Here is an 18,886-nt window from a genome sequence, read left to right as displayed (position 1 = left end):
AATGTAGTTTGCTCTTTTTTTAACGAAATTCAAAAATACCGTCTCAAAACATGCACATAAAAGATGTGTACTCTCCGGATTAAATTAAATACAAACACACTTTGTTTGTCCTTTGTGCTACTGTTCTTCTGTTTTAGTTCAATACAAACCATTCAGAAAATTAGTGTGTGATTATGAAAATGACTTGTGGTAAGGGGAAATTTATCTTAGTAAGGCTGTATATGGGTAAAGTAGTGGGTGGGCTAGAGGGGTTTAGGAAAAACAAGTTTTTTTCTTATCAAGTCAGTTTTTTATTTTATAGGGGAAATTTTCACAGAAATTCCTTGAAAGGTTTTAACTATAAAGCTAGATAATGAAAGAATATTGATTGAGTACCATTAACGTTTTTCTTCCAAAGACAGATTAGCCTTTAAACATGAAGTACATCATGTGCCTGGCTGCCAACACCAGTTTTAGAACTCCAGAGAACACAGGTTAATTTTGCTGCTTGTGCTTACTAATTCAGCATCTTTTCGTGAAAATGTTGTAAAAGACCTTTTTCAAAAGCTTATTTCTCCCAGGCTCCGTGGCTGCAGGTGAGCTCTCTGGGCGTGCAGGGCTCCTCCAGCAGTGTCTGGGATGTGAAGCTGCCCCACGCAGGACGGCAGTGCCCTGCTCCCCATGCAGGGTGGGCACCAGCTGGCCCATTATGCCCTCAGTGACTGACCCAGCCAGGGCTGCTGGCAGGCTGCTGTCTCCTCCTCGAGCAGGAAACAGTGCTTAAGAAATGGCACTCGGCCCCCACAGTGAAAACAGCCTTTTGTCGGCACCTCCTTCCTACTATGGGGACTCGTTCATCTTTTGCTGGGTTTTCAGTTGGTTCTGATGGCTTATGTACATCCTGAAGGAGATGATAAAGGCTTCAAACGCACCTAAGATTTTTAAGAGGCCAGGTTTGATGCTTCTGGTGTCCCTGCAGCCCCCAGCCTGTGCCTGAGCAGAGGGTGATCTAATTTCACATCCCTGGAGGCGAGGTAGAAGGCTGTGTGTACCCAGTACACATCCTCTATATCTTTTCCTTGTGCCTTCTCTCCCCTCCCCACTCCCGTTCCCCCAGGATAAAACCCTGCAAAGTCCCTCTTCGCTGCTCTGTATCTTTTTTAGTCTGGAAACGTCCTTTACGGGCCCAGGCCACGGGCGGCCCTTCCGAGCCTGCCCAGGCCGGGCAGGGGCCGTGAGGGGCCGCGCTGCCGCAGCGGCCCCGCATCCCTGCCCGGCATCCCGGCCCCGAGACGGCGGCTCGGCCCCGGCGGGAGGCCCCGCTCTGCCGCCGGCCCCGCCGCCGTCACGTGGCCGCCGAGTTTTCTCGTCCCGCAGCGGTATGAGGAAGTCAGAGCCGCCGCCGCCGCCGCCCGCAGCCCGGGCGGGCGCAGCCTCCGCCGCCGCCTCGCCGCGGCGCGACATGTGAGTACCGCGGGCAGCCGGCCCGCCCGAGCTCGGCCCGCCCGCTGTCCCCGGACGCCGGCGGGCCGGGGCTGACACCTGCGGGGCCGGGAGCGGCCGGGAGCGCTCGTTCGGGGGCGCCGGGGGGCGGCGGTGACCGGGTCTGGGGGCGGGCCGGTGTGTGAGCGCGGGGAGGGGCGGCCGCGCTCCCGGGGGCTGTGCGGACGGCGGCCCCGCGCCCCCCGGCAGCCCCGCGGCCCCCGGACGGGCGGACGGACGGACGGCACATCTCCGCTCGCCCGGCAGGCTGGCTCTCTCCGGCACTCGCCTCCCGGCGTGAAGCCCCCGCCGGCGCCACCGCCCCGATGGAGCAGCCCCCGGCGGCGGAGGAGTGGCAAGGGGCGACCCAGAAGAGGAAGGCCTGGGCCAAGAGCCGCGACTCCTGGCAGGCGTCGGAAGCGGAGGATTTCTCGGCAGCAGCGCTGGCCCGCGGCGAGGAGGAGGAGGAGGAGGAAGACGAGGAGGAAGAGGAGGAGGAGGAGGATGTCGGCGGCGGCGAGCTGCCGCTGGCCGCAGGAGCAGGTCAGTGCCGGGGGCAGCAGCCCGCGGGCTACCGGGACCCCCGCGGGGCGGTCTCGCTGTTACTGACTGTCGGCTTCTCTCTCCTGCTCTGCCCCTAAGGCTGTCACAGCGTTCCCAACGAGAAGATCGCGATATGGCTGAAGGACTGCAGGTGGGTGCTCCCGCCGGCGGGTCGCTGCGGCGGCGGGCCCGGGCAGCGCCCGCGGCGCGGAGGGAGGGAGGGAGGGAGGCGGCCCCGGCGCGCATGGCCGCGGAGCGGAGCGGGCACCGGCGCTGGCACGGCCGCTTCTCCGGCCGGGCTGCGCCGGGAGCAGCGCCGCGAACCCGCACGGCCACAGGGGAGCTGGCGTTCGGCACCGCGTCGCTCCTTGGCGTCTCATTATTGAGCCTGACGGCTTTCAGCCGCCGGGGGAGGAACTCAGCAGAGCGTCAGGAAGGCAGCGTTACTTTGGAAGCTGCAGTGGTTCTCACCGAGGGGCTCCAGTTTAAAGCTTCCACTGTTTCCTTGCCTGGTTTTTGGTGCAGATTTCAAGAAACGGTGCTTCCGCGGCATGGCTCCTGTGCTTACGGGCCTTCAAGAGTGATGCCACAGTTTAGACTAACTTGATTTATCTGTGTCTCTTAATGTCTTCTGTCCTTAACTTGAGGCATGGTATATGTAGTCTGCGTTTCTATTACTGTTGCAAAATAATCATTGGTGTTTAGAACAGGTATTGATGGAATTACTTTTTCTTTATCCTCAGTCACATAAACGCACAAATGCTACATCAGAAGCAGCTGCTTTTGTCCTTTTTCTCCATTCAGTCCTAACAGCCCTTGGAGGCAGAGTTGATGGGGAGAAGCTAACAATTAGCTTTCCAGTAGCTTACAATGACATTTCAAGACCTCTGCTATTTGATATTTCTGGTTTCTGTCTCCTTTTAAGAACAGCTACGTTAAGGCAAGAATTTACCACTGAGATTAGTTGTGCCTTTGTGATCTCTTGATCCGGTAAGCAGCTGACTGATCTTACTCTGTAACTGAAGTGTGGGCTGTTTTATAGCTACAGGATCCTCCATATAGTTTTCTTCTTTATAGGCTGTGCCTTGGATAGGGTGTTGGCAGCTACAGGCTTGAAATCATACTGAAATATAATGTTCAGACCTGAGAGACCATCTTCTAAAATGCTAGAAAGGGAGACAAATTTTCTGACTTTACCTCAGATCTGGTATCCTGTTGGTTTACTAAACAGTTTTCTTAAAATCGGTATTATGAATTCAGTGCTTTCTTAGAAGTATTTTTTGAGTGGGAAGGGCAAAAAATGTAAGAACTGGAGGGGAAAGAGGCCATTGGGGGTGATACTCTTCCTAATGCTGCACTGCCACTATGTCTAAATCTGCAGGATTTCTGTCTAGAACCTTCCCTGGCCCTGTAGTCATTAACAATTCCATACAGAATTTAAGGAATAGCATAAAGCTGCAAACTGACAACATGAACATCTAATTGATGGCCAAAAATCTTGGGTGATAACAAAAGCTTGCAGTTTCATACCCGTGCTTTGGTAACTATCTGTTGTTAAAACTGGCACCACACATTCTGTGGAATGTGTTTGCATCTCTGGTGGTTGGTTCCCAAAATATGGGAATCTTGTTTTACAAATAACAAATGAAGCACAAGTTAACTCTTTTGCTAATACAGAAACACAAATTTAGGTAATTTGTGTTTGTGAAACCTGTTGCTCTCCTTCCACAGTAGCCTTTTAAAGTACAGCTATTTACTGTTGTAAGTCTTTTCACAGGAGTCTTGTGTTCTCCTCAGAAGGACTTTTAAAACCAGATTTCCCAATCAATGCTATTCAGACAGGCGTTAGCCTCTGCTCTATGGCGTGCAGGGTGCCAGCGTGTGCGGTTCATGCCCGGAAGATGCAATCCCAGCTGCCTGTGAAGGGCTGCACAGTTCCTTATGTTTTAAACTGCAGAATAGTTTAATTTTTTGTGCCTAATGTACATGCAAACAGTTGCTAGCATGTGCAGTAAAGTGATAATTCAAGTGGCAGTGTTATAAGTGATTGTATATATAGAATCCTTGGTAACAATGTACATAGGAAAAGAGGACAGCATTAACAGAGGACAGAATAGCCCTGCAGATACTACAATGCTTTGTTTAAAAATAACAATTGTGAAATTTACAATTTGTAAGTCGTTCGCTCTGAAATTTCTTACTTGTTTAATAACACTGGTTTTGCTGTCAAGTTTTGATTGCTAAAAAGTGTGGGCATACACAAACAGAGCTTCTATTTCTGGTTCATGGCCCAACCTTATTCTTACAAGTTAGCTCCATAACAAGTTACCATGTAGCTATTGCTACAAATGAAGATTCAGTTACTGCGTACAATATTTTCTCTGTTACATGTTTTCTAAAAGTAGTCCTTTGCATTTTCTGAGTTTCTGTATGTGTTTGTGAAATCAGAAGAAAATTCGCACTTTTAAAATCTCATTTTCTGGTTTGAGTTGGCAGCAGCACAAAAAACCTTAATATCAACCCACTGCATAAATAGATCTACTTATAAGTTGTATTCCTTTGTTTGTTTCTAAAGGCATCAATAGTGTTCTAATATGGATAAAAAAGAATTACTAGCTATCCTTTGATATTTATGTTAGTGGTTTGGGGCTTTTATTACTTGGCATCTCTGTTTCACATCTGCTTGAGAGGAGGGTTCCTAATTTCCTATGTTATTTACCTGGATAGATACCCATTTTGTTGTTTTGGGCTTTTTGTAAAGAAATAACTAGCAGCAAACCCCAAAAGCAAAAGAGCAAGTATTTATCATACTGTGTTAAGAATTATGGAGGCATAAAAATTGTCAGATGTTACTCAAAGTCTCTGGTTCATTCACGTTTTGGGAATCGCATACCTTTGAAAAGGCCTCTCTTTCTCTCTCCCCAGTACTTTGAAAAGGCATTTTGAAGTAATGAGAAAGCTCATAAAAGTTGAAGCAAGTGTTTGCATTATAGCGATAGATAAAAAGAAAATTTTTTGTCAACTATTATGATGACATGTACTATTTTGATTGAATATATTTAAACTCTGCCAGTAATACAGGGGATGTGTGAGGTATCTAGGAGCCATCTCCTGTAGATATGCAGGAAGTGAGTTCTTGAAATGCCTCAGAAAGAAGAGATTTTTTGCTTCAAGTTTAAAATAAACATGGCTTCTGCCCAGATACGGTTTTAAAAGCTGAGGTTTAAACACTTCCACAGCAGAGTGCAAAATCCTTGTCTTGTTCTGAGAGACCACCCGACCACAACTGGTGGCTGAACAAACAGAGCTCTGGGATGAGAGGAAGCCTTGAGGCTGTGTGAGGCAGGGACACCCCATCCTGAGGGCACAGCAAGGGGAAGGGTCCCCCAGCCCTAACATTCCTAAGTGCACAGGGCTGCTGTGAGACAGAACCATGGGCCTCGCTGGTGGAAAACAGCCTGGTGCAGAAAGGCAGAGCGATCCGTGCTGTTGTCCGCAAGGATTTTTGTGTGTACTTCCCCATTGTTTAAACTCATGTTTTGTCTAGTTCTTAAGAGCAAGTCTTTCAAAGGCAGGGGGTGTGTGGCAGCTATGTGCACCCATGTAGGTAGGGCAGGTGGTTGACAAGGATGCTGTTCTGGTAGCTGCTAATGTACTGTAATGGTGACAGACTTAATTTCGAAAGGAAAATGCCAGCTTTGCTGGATGCTTTTACTGCTTTCTGCCAGCCACTGCATGCAGCACTGACCTTGGCTGTCAAAGTCAATGCCAGCAAGTTTCTACATAGAAAACATAGAGCCATGGGAGCAGCCACCAGGGAAGGAGAGGGAGAAGGTTGGGAGCACACCCATCAGAGCCAGGGAGTAAAAATCCAGCACAGTTATTACCTGAGAACATAAGGCTTCTTGTAGCCTGACAGGTTTAGACAATAAGTTTTTTACAGTGTGACTGGACAGACATCGAGAAATGCAGGAGATGTGAGCCTCGGCAGAGTGTGTCCTGTCACCTGGAATATGCTAATGCACCTGGATTATGCTCTGGCTGTTTGTCTTGGAGTCCCACCACGGCAGGGCTTTGCTTTGCTTTGCAGAAATCGTGTTGAAGTGAGCTTGCTCCGTATCAGCAGGCTGCATCTGGAGAGAGTGAGCTCTGTTCAGAGGGGAAAAAAAAATAAGGTTGTGAAGTGTAAGCTCTGTTAGAAAGCAGATGCAAACTTTCCTTGCTTAATTTGGCTATGGCACCAAAATAAATACTGTATCAGAGCACTGTTTCTTTCAGGTCTTCAGGCAGGTTTATGTGTTTGTCTAATTAAAAATCCAAATGAAACATACATAATTTAGGTGCATAAATCATCTCCTTTTCCCTTCTTTATGAGTATTATATTTTTGAATTTGTTTTGAGCTTTGAAAGTTAATGCTGTGCTACTTAGAAGTGACAAGACTTTGGTTAAACATGTCTGAGAGACAAGATGTGGAAGCATCCAGTTAGTGTCAACAAATACAGTGTGAACCCAGAGTGGGATTGGACCTGTCATTTGTGAGGCTTCTGTTGCTCCTTTAAAGCACCATGAGGTTCAGCAAATCCCCTGCCCTTCAGGCAACAGCTATGGGAGGGATCATCCAAAAAAGAACTAGTGTGAACAGCCTGTAAAGCATCAGAACTGGCAAGTGACAGCTAACATAGCTGTCAAGACTTTTTCATCTTGGTTCTTCCTGATCATCAAATACAACTTTTCACCCCTCTCTCCAAGAAGTTTTAAATGTGTAGAAAAATGGCAACAGTTTTTGCTGCATAAATGAGCTTGAATTAATCCATTCAAAAATTTATGCTTGTTTTTTCTGGGTGTTTTGCTGAGAAGTCCCTGATATTCCTCAGCAGGGGCTGCTGCCCCTGAAGGTGTTTGAGCTTTGCAGTTATTATGTTTTGTTGTTTTTCTCTGCAAGGTGTATTTATTTAGAGGGCTGGGGATTGTTTAGGAAGTTATTGCCAGTCGTCAGATGTTTGTGCTTTCTGGGGGCGGAGGGAGGGAAGGAGGGAGGGAGGGACAACTGCTGCTATCACAAGCTTGTTACATGCTGTAAGGAAGGACATGAAGCAGCAAGTTTTTTAAGTAGTGTTAATCTCTTCTGTGGTTTCAGAACGCCTCTGGGAGCCTCCCTGGATGAGCAAAGCAATCCTCTGTTGAAGGGTAAGGAAAGATTTTACCTATTGAAATCTCTTTTGCTGGAAACTGTGTTTTCAAGGACATTCATGTGAGACCTGGTGTCTTTAGTAGCAAACCAAAGCCGAGTCGGTGTTGCAAAGTTATTCTCACAGGGGAGCAATTGTGCCTGAGAAACTGAAGGGGGAAAAGAACCTGAATAAGTCTTTCTGGAGATCTTAGTAAGCTCTAAAAAAAAAACTTCCAGATGTGCAAAACAGGGAGGTGATTTTGTCTGCAAACTGGAGAGCATTAGACAGTCTCTGCCTCTAATAACTGTGGTTGCCACACCTGAAAATTTTACTATCCGAGCAGGTCTGAATACTAAAGTTCAAAGTACAGTGGGAATGTGCAGGTAGTGACAGGGTGAAGAAGAATTACTTGCTGTGCCTGGAGTCTTCACTTTAGCTCCTAATCTGGTACAGGAAGGTGAGAGGGGAATGTCCCAGCTGGACTCAAACTCTGGATTCTCCTGGTAAGGTGTCTGGAGGATAGATAACACAGCAGCCGAAGGCACAGTTATGCTGAGTGGTACCTCCAGGTTCTCTCTTGAAGTTAATTTGCTCACATGTTGACTTGGAGGTGTTTCTGAGTGCAAAACCAAAGCAGTGCTGTAGTTGTTCTGTTTCAAAATCATTTTGCTGTGTTCTGAAATGTAACTTCTTGCTTCTTAATACATTTTAACTGCATGAGTAATGCAGGGATTGTAAATAAAGTCTAGTTATTTCTTGTATCAAATGAAGTGTCTTGCTAATATCTTTAGATAAGCAGCTGGAAGGAAAACATTGGAGCATTATAGTTGTTGAGCTGGTAACTGTATGTTTTCAGGCATGCTGGTGAGAAATGGAGGAAGTTTTGAAGATGACTTATCCCTGGGAGCCGAAGGTGGGTGTGGCAGATTATGACTTTTTCTAGCCAAAAAAGTTATACTCAGTCATCTGATTTTTATTTTGAAGGACAGCATTGGCTAGAAAATCAGGATGAAGCACACAAAAAATGCAGGAAGATTTGCTTTTTGAAGTTATTTAGATTATTGCTAGAATTAAACACTCTGGGTCTCTGACCCAAAGGTCAGAGGTAGACCTGAATTTGCTTCTGCCCTCTCATTTTAATACCCATGATGACAGGACAGCCTGGAGCACTTACCAAGGCTGTGAGAAAATGATTTCTCCTACTTGCTCTTCTTGTCCATGGGTTACTCTTGGCAGCCAGGCATGCCCCACTTCCACTGAATCCCTTGGGAGTGGCATGTGTGAGCTTCTGAAAGGAGGAATGAAATTCTGTCAGCCAAGAGGCAAATCTCTTAAGTGCTTTTAAAAGTGAAAAGCACCAAAGCTGAGTATTTTGATCAACCACAATATAGACTCTTCTGTTACTAGCTGCTTGCCTTTTCTTTCTCTTCCCTTTTTTAAGGGGAAGGAGATGTGGCTGCTCCCTGTGGACTTTGTGAAAAAGACTTCTAGCCTTGATGCTGATCATAGATCAGAGGTGTCCATAAACGAGCTAGCAAAAGCACAGTGGATTCTGTTCTAACAGCAGAATCTTGTAAAATCCTGGGGTTATCTGTAGGACAGGGGATGTAAGTCATTATCTGCTTTCAGTGTTTAAAAAAAAAAAAAAAAAAAGGCAAAACTCCCAGTTTAGCTTTTAATATTTTTGAATTACAGCTTTTGCTAAGTGCCAGAACTGGTGTAATAGAAAGCCCTTTTCTTCCACATTAGTTTTGCCAGTAGTGTCAGAGTGGGATAAGACCTGGAGGAAGGAAATATTTTTAATTTTTAAAGATTTAAGACTTCTAAGGAGAAAAGTTTATCTGGTAATGATCTTGATCTGATATTGATGGAAAAGTAGTAAATGAGTCTCCTATTGCAGTAGATGAAATAGGATTAAATTTTCCTATTGACAGTCTTTTCCACTTGTTAGATTGCCTGCAGTACAAAGATTTCATAGGAAAAAATTTGTGTGTAATGATAATCCAAGGGTCTGAGCATATGACCAAGAACACAAGAATTAGTGGATTTTAGTACATCATGTCACTTTTTTCTTTTCAGTTTTTCTCCTTATAGTTTCCAAGGACTTCTGGATTTCATGGGTCTTTAGCATGATTTAGCTTGTTCAGATGAAAAGACCCCAGTACTAGAATTGCTGGTTGATTTTTCTGGGTATTGATGCGGGTGTTTCTGCTGGGCTTTGCTTCCCATCCTAGAACAAGGGGACAACAGAGCTGCTTGGAGCAGGGCTGCGTGCCCTGCCAGACAGACAGCCCCTTTGAGGCTGGGATGAATGGCCTGCCCTTGTGCAGCCGTGACTGCCTGAGTCCAGATGCAAGCCAGAGCCCTGTGTGAATGGTGCAGAGGGCATGGGGCAGGGACATGTAACCCCAGCCCACTGCTGAGCTGGTAAAACCCATGGTTCAGCTGTTCAGCTTAGTCACTGGATAATCCTTACAGATAGGCTTACCTTCATGTTATAGGCGAGAATATTAAAAAAAAGAGATGTGGGATCTGTGTTTTGCATACATTCCTTTGCATACATTTCTTTGTGATGCCTCTGAAACCAAGAGAGAGGTTGAGAGGTTTCCACATTTTACTCACAGTTGCTGACTTTAGCCTCCTGCCACAGTGGGTCAAGATGCAGGGTTTTCCTGGCAGTTTGTGACATCACTCTTTTCATAGCTGATTCTGAGGGCTGCTATAACAGATACGTGCTCCTTGCCTGTCTCCTGGGACAAGTTGTTAATGCTGAGTTGCCTCTTTGGGGAGCCCATAATTTAAGTCTGAAGTTCAGTTCTGAAAAAAATAATGCTGCCTGTAACATTCCCATGTGATCCAGCTGTGGAAAGTGCTGACTTCCCTGTCAGCCTGGTGACCAGGTGTTTGGTACCTGGCAGACAGCCTCCCTTCTGAGGCTATCAACTCTGAGCCCTATCAACTATCCCTCCTGCCCTATCAACGTCTGCTGGCCCCATCAGCACCAAGGGCTTCACTGAGCTCTGGTCCATGTATTGCACAGCTCAGGCAGCCAGGGCCCTGCCCCACTTTGCTGATGAAAAGATGAATAAATAGTCTCAGCACTTGGCCATGGGGCCAGCTGCCTTTCTTATATTCTTTACTTTCTCAACTGGAGTAATATTTGCATGCCTGCTTGTCCTCCTCCCCTTCCCACCCAGGAACAGCCCTGTAGCTGGTAATCTTGTCTTCAGTTGCAAAGCAATAAATGGTTTATATAACAATTACCAGCTTATCACAATTTAAATTTCATGTAATAAGATTAATGACAGTATGTAAACATGTGTCCATATGAAACTTAATTTTAAACAGAGCTTTAATAAACCAGATTATTTTTATATCAGCCGTATACTAGAAACCCTTGACAGTCACATTTATATGGAAGAAGTAAAATCTGGTTTATGCAGGACTGTTGGTAAACATGCTCACTGTCTGCTTCTTCATACTGATTGTGAAAAGTGTAGTTCTGAAGAGGTTTGGATATAACTACTTCTTCTTTCTCTGCAGCTAATCATCTACGGAGTGATACCCAAGCAGAAACATGGTAAGCATCTTTTTTTTGTGTTTGTTTACTTCAGAGGAATATTGATACTGAAGGGCAGGGGGGAGAATGGGTAGTATAAGTCATGGGGGCTTCCACAGAGCTAAAGCTCTTCTGCTCATGTCTGTTTACATGAGAGTGAAGGAAGTGATCCAGATAACACAGAGTCGTTAGGAGGTGCAGAAAAAAAAAAAAAAAGATTTTATATTCTTTCAGCAGACCTGACATAGATTTTGGAGTAGCAGGAGGAAAACAGAGAAATGACAAATCTTAGCAATGTAGCATGATTAACCTTCTTTGCCTCACTGATTGCTCACTGTTTCAGAAATTTCAAGGGAAAATTAGTTTTGCCTGTCACAGCAGATGTCTTTTGGGAGTGGGGAAAAACGATTTTGAGGTAGGAAAGATGGTTAGAGCTTCTAAATAAAATGTGCTGAAACTAAAACCCCACTGAGACTTCAGTGAATACTGCACAGCCCTGTGGAAAGCATCTTCTCTATTCCTCCTGAGTTGGGCTCCATAAATAAATATACACTCTTAGGTGAATCCTCTGCCACCTTTGGTTTCTTCGTGGCTGTTCGGGGCGGGGAACAGTTTGTTCCTGAGAGAGATTAACAGGAAAAGTATGTTTGAACCCAGGATACCACCTAATGCTCAGGCAGTTTCTCCAGATGCAGGGAAGAAATAGTTTGGGGTTGGGAAAGAGACTGGCCAGCAGTGTGGGCTGGAGCTCGTCTTGCTTCATTTCCCCATGCCCGGAGCCTCTTCAGCTCCCCCAGCCAGGTCCGGACAGGTGGCAGCTGGGGTGAGCAGGGTACCCGAGGCGTGGAGAGGGTGATCCTGCTGGAGGAGGCAGTGGCCCAGGGGAGGCAGGAAAAGGCAGGGCAAGGACAGCTCACCCGAGGCTGGGCTTCCTTACTGGAGGAGGGTGGGAACAAGGAGGGTGGGGCAGCAAGGGCAGATCAGGGGTTGTTTTCTCAGCTCGCATTTGCGTTCGAAGTCATACCGTCTGTACATTATTACTGAGGTGGCCCAGGGTTTGCTTTTGTTTCTGTATTTCAATAAATGACATGGATAATATAAACCAGATAACAGTGAAGGGGAAAAGAGAAATTCAGCAGTGCTGGCAGGTTAGCTCTCCAGTGAGACAGAGAATCAAGTCCCTGAACAAAAGAGGTTTATCGCAGGGGTCCTCTCTGTTTGTGTTGACAGCAATGGTGTACTGGCAAAGGACAGGAGGCTGCAGTTCCATCAGAAGGGGAGAAGTATGAACTCTACCGGCTCGGGAAAAAGCAGCGCAACTGTTTCAAGGTAAAACTATGCTTAAAAGGTCTGTGTCTCAGTTAAATGGACTTGGCTTGTTTTATGTGCATTGCTGCATTTAGTAGCTGAGAAGGGAATTTTCATTTGGTTGCTTGGAAAACTTCTGTTTGTCTTTTGTTGTGGTTTTCAGTAAATGCTAACAAATGGACCTAAACATTAAAAATATCTGAACTTTTAATGGCATTTTAAAATCTGATCTCTGCAGAATAGGACTGATTGTAGAAATTACGGGTTTGGATCTGTGATGTGTCTGGGCCAATGGCTCTCATGATGGGAATGAAAACTTTAGATGCAGAGATCTCCACAATTATTTCCAAAACTAGTCTGAGCTGTAGGAGTCAAAAGTTCAATAAACCAAAGTGGTTACTGGGCTGAGTTAGCAGTTTGATAGAAGGGACTGGATCTTAGAAGGAGACATGTAGATGGTTAACATCTTTCATTTGTCTAGTGTTTCTGAATTACTGGAGCTTTATGAGGAAGATCCTGAAGAAGTGCTCTATAACCTTGGGTTTGGAAGAGATGAACCAGATATTGCTTCAAAAATTCCAGCGAGATTTTTTAATTCATCATCATTTGCCAGAGGGATAGATATCAAAGTGTTTTTGAATGCCCAAATACAGCGCATGGAAGTGGAAAATCCAAGTTTTGCTTTAACAAGTAAGTATGTTTTTTGAAGCACAGTTTATTTATGAGTTTATTAACTATGTAAACAACCCCAAAAGAGGTGTGTATCTAATATTCTGGCAAAACTCTGTTAAAGCCTAAAGGCAACATTCCATTCAGAATTCATAATAAAACTCTTGCTTGGTCTTAAATAGGCAAGAGATGACCACCAGGGTGGTACTCCTTGGGATGCGTGGAAGGGTTTGTAGTGGGGGAGGGAAATAAAAGGCATCCTGTAAGGTATGCTGCCTTCTGGTTTGTATCATGCTCATCTTTTCTTCCGTTGCAGCTTTAGAGCACTGAAAAAAATAGCAATATCCCTCTGTTTCTGGTGTTCTTCAGTCCCTGGGTGGGATTTTTTTTCTGGGTGGCAGTGACCTATTTTTGTCATTGTTGAAATCTGGGGCAGTATTTCCATGGACTTGGACAAGAGCTTTGTTGGATCAGTAATGAGTGCTGCTTAAATGAGAGCATAGCTGTCCTTGTCTAGTTGTAGCTGGAGAGAGCAATGTGAGTAGCACTTCCTTTCTAGCATTTTGTAAATAAACTTGCATTCACACACATACGCCACTGATTTAATTCAGGAGAACTTTGCATGCTGTTCTTGTGCCTTTACTAAAGATTCTTTTTTTCCATAGTAGGGTATCACTTTCATGTTACAGGCCTAGGAAGTGTTCATTCAGCCTTAGAGGCCCCTGATAAAAGTAGGAGGAGGTTTTTGGTGTTGGGCAGAGATTATGATCAAAATTCCCTCTTCAGATATGCCTTGTGTTTCGTTCCTGTGCAGGTCGTTTTCGTCAGATTGAAGTGCTTACTACTGTGGCCAATGCTTTTTCTTCTTTGTATTCTCAAGTCTCTGGGACTCCTTTGCAGAAAATTGGTAGTATGAATTCAGTGTCTTCCAGCAAAGAGGCGTCCAGCCCTCCCCCTCTGAATCGCAGCAACACAGCCAGTCGGTTAATGAAGACCTTGTCAAAACTCAATCTGTGCAGCACACAGCAAGCTGATGGCAGCAGCTCCACAAGTCCTTCGCCTGTTGAAAAAGGGAAAAGTCCAGCAGAAGTAGGGAGTGAGGAAAATGATGTTAAAAATGAATCTAAATTGCCAAAATATCCTAAAAAGAAAGACTGTCCCTCTTTTTTGGCCACTGTAAAGGAGGAGATAGCCGGCAGTCAGACAAAGGCTGCAAACGCAGAGAGACCTGTGCACCTCCCTGCTGCGCAGGAGGGTTCTGTGCCTCCAGCAGACGGGCAGGGTGGCAGGTTGGCCGGTGCCCAGGATAGACCATGCGAAGAACCTGGTCTTTTGGACTCGCCAGGGCTCAGCAGCAGCTCCAGCACCTCCGACAGCAGTGTCCTGACACAGAGACTGTCCGCGGCATCGCCAGGTAGAGACCCCTGCGCTCCCCTCGCAAACCCGTCCATAATGAACCTTATGCTGCAGCAGAAGGACTCCTTTGAGATGGAAGAGGTGGGTGAAGATACATGACTTTCTTTGTGCTTACAGTTTACATAACTCCCTGTCTGCCAGCACAGGAATGTTCCCTCCTGTGCAGTTGACAGTGTTTTCTCCAGGAATACTTTAAATTCTCTAAGTGTTGCGCTTTCTCAGCAGTTGCAGGCTGCTCTAATTGATCCTCTTAATAAAGTAACTTAGTGCTGCTGCTGCTGTTGTTCCTAAGTCAGTGGGAAAGTTCTCATTCTGTTTTTTTTTTAAATCAAATTCAGAAAGAATTGCTATCACTGGTGTAACTCCTGGGAAGTTTTCCCTGTGTAAGTAAATCTAGGTTAGGCTTTGTATGCAGCAAAACCTTGGGTGTTTAGTTTTTACTTTACTTAAATTGTTAAGTAGAAATCATAACTTTTGTTGCCTAGAAGTAAATTCAGTGTATTAATTGATGTTTATTAAAGCTACATTTGTGAATAAAACAGGAGTTTTGTTGCAGTGAAACAGAGGAGGGGCTTTCATGAAGGGTGAAGTTCTCATCTTGTGCAACTTTCGGTTTTGATAACGATCTACTCTAAGTTGACTTATTTGTTCTCTGGAAATTAACACACTGAAGGTCTCTGTGACATGACTTTTGGCAATGGCTTAATTACAAAGTCTGTGCTAGATGTCTTTTAACATCTTCATATATGCAGATATCCATTTTCATATTGATAATTGTCCTAGAGGAATTTTAATTCCCAGGTTCCTGTAAGTGATTTGTTTATTAGGCTAGTAAACGTCTAGCCTACAGATTCAAGAATGCAATTTTTGTATAGACTTACAGCTCAAATTGTAAGAACTGTCTCAATATTCTTAAATGAGTAGATGCTTTTGTGGCACATTTCAACATGACTGTTAAAAGTAGTTAAGTTTTTCGTCTATGTGAAATAGATACATAAAATGAAGGATACTGTGATTTCATTGGTGAAATTAAGAAAGCAAGTGAATAGAAATGCCCCAGAATTTTACAGTGAATGATGAAGTGATGATTTAGAAGATATTGTGTCTGGTGTCATATTGTCATGACAAGCTCTTCTAGATCAACTAATGTTGTAGCTGAAGGCAGTCGTTAAGCAAAAAAAAGGTAATCAAGCCTCTTGTGGTTCCTAGCACTTGTTCATTCCAGTGTGTCCTACCCACATGTTGTGTAGCCATCTACTGAACCAGAACAAAGGACTAGTCCAGTTAAGAGGGGAAAAAGAAACTCAGTGTATTTTGATTTATTTCTTTTTCCTGGCTTAGTTTTCAGCCAGATAATTTTCTTGGTACAGCTTGATGTGTAGCTACAAAAATGTTTGCGTTGGCACAATTGGATGGGACTGAGCAGCAATGCATTTTGCCATATATTTCAGAGGAGAAATCCATTTTTGGTACCCTTGGGCAAAACTGAAACAATTAATGTATTTTATATACATTTATATACATGTCTGTATATTAAAAAGAGGTGTGGATTTTTCCTTCAGAGTAAGTTGGCTGTAAAGACTCGCTGAATTCTGTGCAAGTACGATGCGTTTGCGAAGTTTTGGTTGCACACTTTGTGCAGTGATGCCAGGCAAGCAAACACAGCTGTTTTGGCAAGACAGCATATGATGTGGGATAGAATTGTGGTGAATTTTTGGTTATGCAATATACTATATACTTATCAACTGCCTACAGATCCCTGGGAGGGAGGGATTCAGTTTTGTTGAAGACATTTTAGAACAATTCCTGGCAGTGTGATTTTATTTTTGTGAGTCTCTAAGCAGGGTGTAATGAACAATAAACTGTACTAGAAACAGTGACAGTAACTCCTCCCCCTGTTTTCCTAGCTTGGCTTGGAGTGCATTCTTATGCATAAGAAAGATGACAGATATATCAAGGAAGTTCTTTCCAAGGCTTGCAAATGCCTTGGAGGTTTGCGTGCCCTCCGGAAGTCTGTAGCTGTGAAGATAGCTAGTGTGGGAGTGAGTCAGGGCAGGATTTCCCCCAAACACCCACTCCTGAGGTGGCCAATGACAGTCCTGAAGGTCACTTACCAGCATGAATATTGGCTGGAGGGATGGGGAAAGAGCTTCTGTGTGCTTGAGGAGCTGCACCGTGCTGTGGACACAGTTGGAATGCTGTCTCCCAGCCAAGGACAGGAGGTGGATGGTATTTAAATGAGAAGAAGATTAGCTTTTGGAGGGCTGCAAATTTAGCCATCAGGGGAGGTTTGAGAGAATCAAGACACATTTCCTGGAAGGCTAGTTTTATTAAAGCATCTGTAAGATTACGTGCTGTTCCTTGTTAAAAAAACCGCAAACTAAATTTTTCCTAATCTTAAATGGTGAGCGCCTTCTATGCTCCCCTGCACTTGGATGAAATAAGGATTTACCCCTTTGGTACAGTCTTCATCTCCTAAAAGAACAGAAGCCGCTTTGTTTATCATGCAAAAGTAATGCTGCTCACTTACTAATGGTAAAAAGTTCAGGCCAAGTACTCCTGAAAACCTTTGTAACTAAGAAAATGAATCATTGTGGCTGCTATACGCATGAGATCAATGCAAATATAACCTCTTCTTTAGCCAAATACTTATTTTGGCTTATCAACATCAGTATCTTGATTTTTACATTTTTAAGTTGATAAAAAATTGAAATAAATTCATTTGCATGATAATTTTGAAAGTGGGCTGGCAGCTCATTAGAGGGAAGGGTTGGGGATAATTGGACAGGGGAGTTGTGCATGTAGACTTGCGTGTGATCCATTAGGATTTTTTTGGGATCACATGCAAAAAGAGAACTTTTTCTAGGTTTTGAACCAAACAAAGGTCTCCCTGTTGAGCTTTTAGACATATTCTTTTCATTGTTTGAACATTTGCCTGAGAACTGCTTTCTTAATAAGACTGTGTTTCACAAAGTTATTGAGTGAAAGGATTCATTTTTATGTAGTTTTAAATTTCCCAGTTGAAACGTGCATGGATCTGAATACATTATCTTCCTTTTCCGTGCTTGAAGATAGAAGAATTATTTCTACGAGTAGCGGCATGGTCAAGTCTGGAGTAGGTTCTGGCTGGGTCTGGGTCCTTCTGCTGGAGGACTGGTGGCTTGTAGGAAATAGTTGGTAGGGCAGCAGATGACAGTCCATGTGTGCTGATCTCCCGATACATTTTTCTAAATGTATTGTACTTGTTCTTTATATTCAAATGAAGGGCCAAGGATTCTGACTGGAAAAAGACAGTAGTGTAAAGGTGGTCAGAGGTGTTTTTACACAGTAATTTTAGTGTTTTGTCAAAGAGGAACTGAGAGCTCTGTGTTGTCACAGGATGTGATTTCCAGGTCTTTTGTGTGCAGTGGGTAACCGGAGGGGAGGTCTGTGCTCTGCGTGGGAGGTGCTGCCCAAGGGTCACGGTTCTTCTGCAGGAGCATTGCTGAATGCCTGGTGAAAGTTGGTTCAAGGAGATCACAGTTTGTTCCTTCAACCAGTACAGGCTGTTCAATTGGAGGAAAAAACCACCAGAACCTCCTCCTGCATGTGCAGTGTGTATAGCTTAGCTATTCTTAAGCACAGGAATATATTCCAGTTGGCCTGACAAAATATTAATCTCCTCTTCCTGACAGATCCAGAGTACAGAGGGGGATCTACCTCACGTTTCAGCGACACATCAGCTAGCAGTGACCAAGTCAAGGAAAGGTGAGTAGACTGCAACTTCTGTGAGGACAGCAGACTGCCGAGTGTCCTTCCATCTCTGAAAGGCTGATTCAGATATTTTAAGCTTCTAAAGTTTTTTTTTCCTCTAGAAATAAAAAAGATCTGGGTTTCTTTTTTAGCTAAATCACAGAACATTACTACAAAGTGGCAACCAAATTGCAGGCAAGACAAGAGCCCTATAACCTCACTGGCTGTTTTCACTTTTGTATAATTGATGATATTTCAGATGGCCTGAAATGTTAATTCAGATTGTGTGGGATTTTTTTTGCCTTAGTAGATCCTGTAATTTAAGATACCCATTTAAACTGAAATTACATTGTTTTAAACCTAAATTGCATGATACATGCAGCTTTTTCCTATGCACTACTGCTCTGTCTGCAGGCTGCCTGCACAGAAAACTAGTGTCTCTACACCCACGTGGAAACTGTAGTCCCTCACATGGAGAACGCTGTGCACTGGCTGTTGTGGTTCACTTAGTTTGTGCTTTCATCTCAAATTCTTATTTATGTGTTTTATGGCTTGGGAGGGGGATAAAGCTGATTTTTAAGGTTATTTTGGGATTGTTACTTTGCCCAGTGTGAACAAGTGAAGTCCATTCTCTAGCTGATACATTTAATTAAAGAGGAACTAGAGCTTGTTGCACTTAGGGAGGTGCTTAGATGCATGCAATTTCTTGGTGAAATGAATAGCATCTCTAGATACTTGAGAGGCAGAAAAACCTGTCTAAAGAAATAGAAATCCTCTTATTTGCACAAATGAATTGACAGTCGTGTGAACTGTCAGCTGAATTGCATTGACATGGTTGAGCACGTCCTGGAGTAAGTGTTGGAGGGCAGTGCCTGGTTATTGGTGATAACTTGTGCTGCTTGTTCATCAGTGTTCTGCACTACACAGCCTGGTGCTCACTAAGCTTCCTCTGCTACAAACACAGGCCACTAAGGATTGCCAGAAACTGAATCTCTAACTGTTCCCACTACTTCCTCCTTACACACT

At 44.3% G+C, this 18,886-nt stretch overlaps 1 protein-coding gene across 1 annotated transcript in view; it reads left to right on the top strand.

Moving 5' to 3' along the window:
* The first annotated feature begins 1,375 nt into the window (after window positions 1-1,375).
* Window positions 1,376-18,886, top strand: part of ITPRID2 (ITPR interacting domain containing 2) — a 40,433-nt gene continuing 22,922 nt past the window's right edge. Inside the window, exons 1-10 of the mRNA XM_053947439.1 lie at window positions 1,376-1,443; window positions 1,729-2,004; window positions 2,104-2,155; window positions 7,143-7,192; window positions 8,033-8,089; window positions 10,720-10,756; window positions 11,966-12,064; window positions 12,525-12,733; window positions 13,527-14,209; window positions 17,803-17,875. Coding sequence (XP_053803414.1) covers window positions 1,788-2,004; window positions 2,104-2,155; window positions 7,143-7,192; window positions 8,033-8,089; window positions 10,720-10,756; window positions 11,966-12,064; window positions 12,525-12,733; window positions 13,527-14,209; window positions 17,803-17,875 — 1,477 coding nt within the window. The 5' untranslated portion in view covers window positions 1,376-1,443; window positions 1,729-1,787. The remainder of the gene's footprint in view (window positions 1,444-1,728; window positions 2,005-2,103; window positions 2,156-7,142; window positions 7,193-8,032; window positions 8,090-10,719; window positions 10,757-11,965; window positions 12,065-12,524; window positions 12,734-13,526; window positions 14,210-17,802; window positions 17,876-18,886) is intronic.

The sequence above is a fragment of the Vidua chalybeata genome, chromosome 7, assembly GCF_026979565.1.
Source record: "Vidua chalybeata isolate OUT-0048 chromosome 7, bVidCha1 merged haplotype, whole genome shotgun sequence".
Taxonomy (NCBI): domain Eukaryota; kingdom Metazoa; phylum Chordata; class Aves; order Passeriformes; family Viduidae; genus Vidua; species Vidua chalybeata.
The sequence above is the reverse complement of the archived record's forward strand: the minus strand, read 5'-3'. Positions and strand labels throughout refer to the sequence as shown.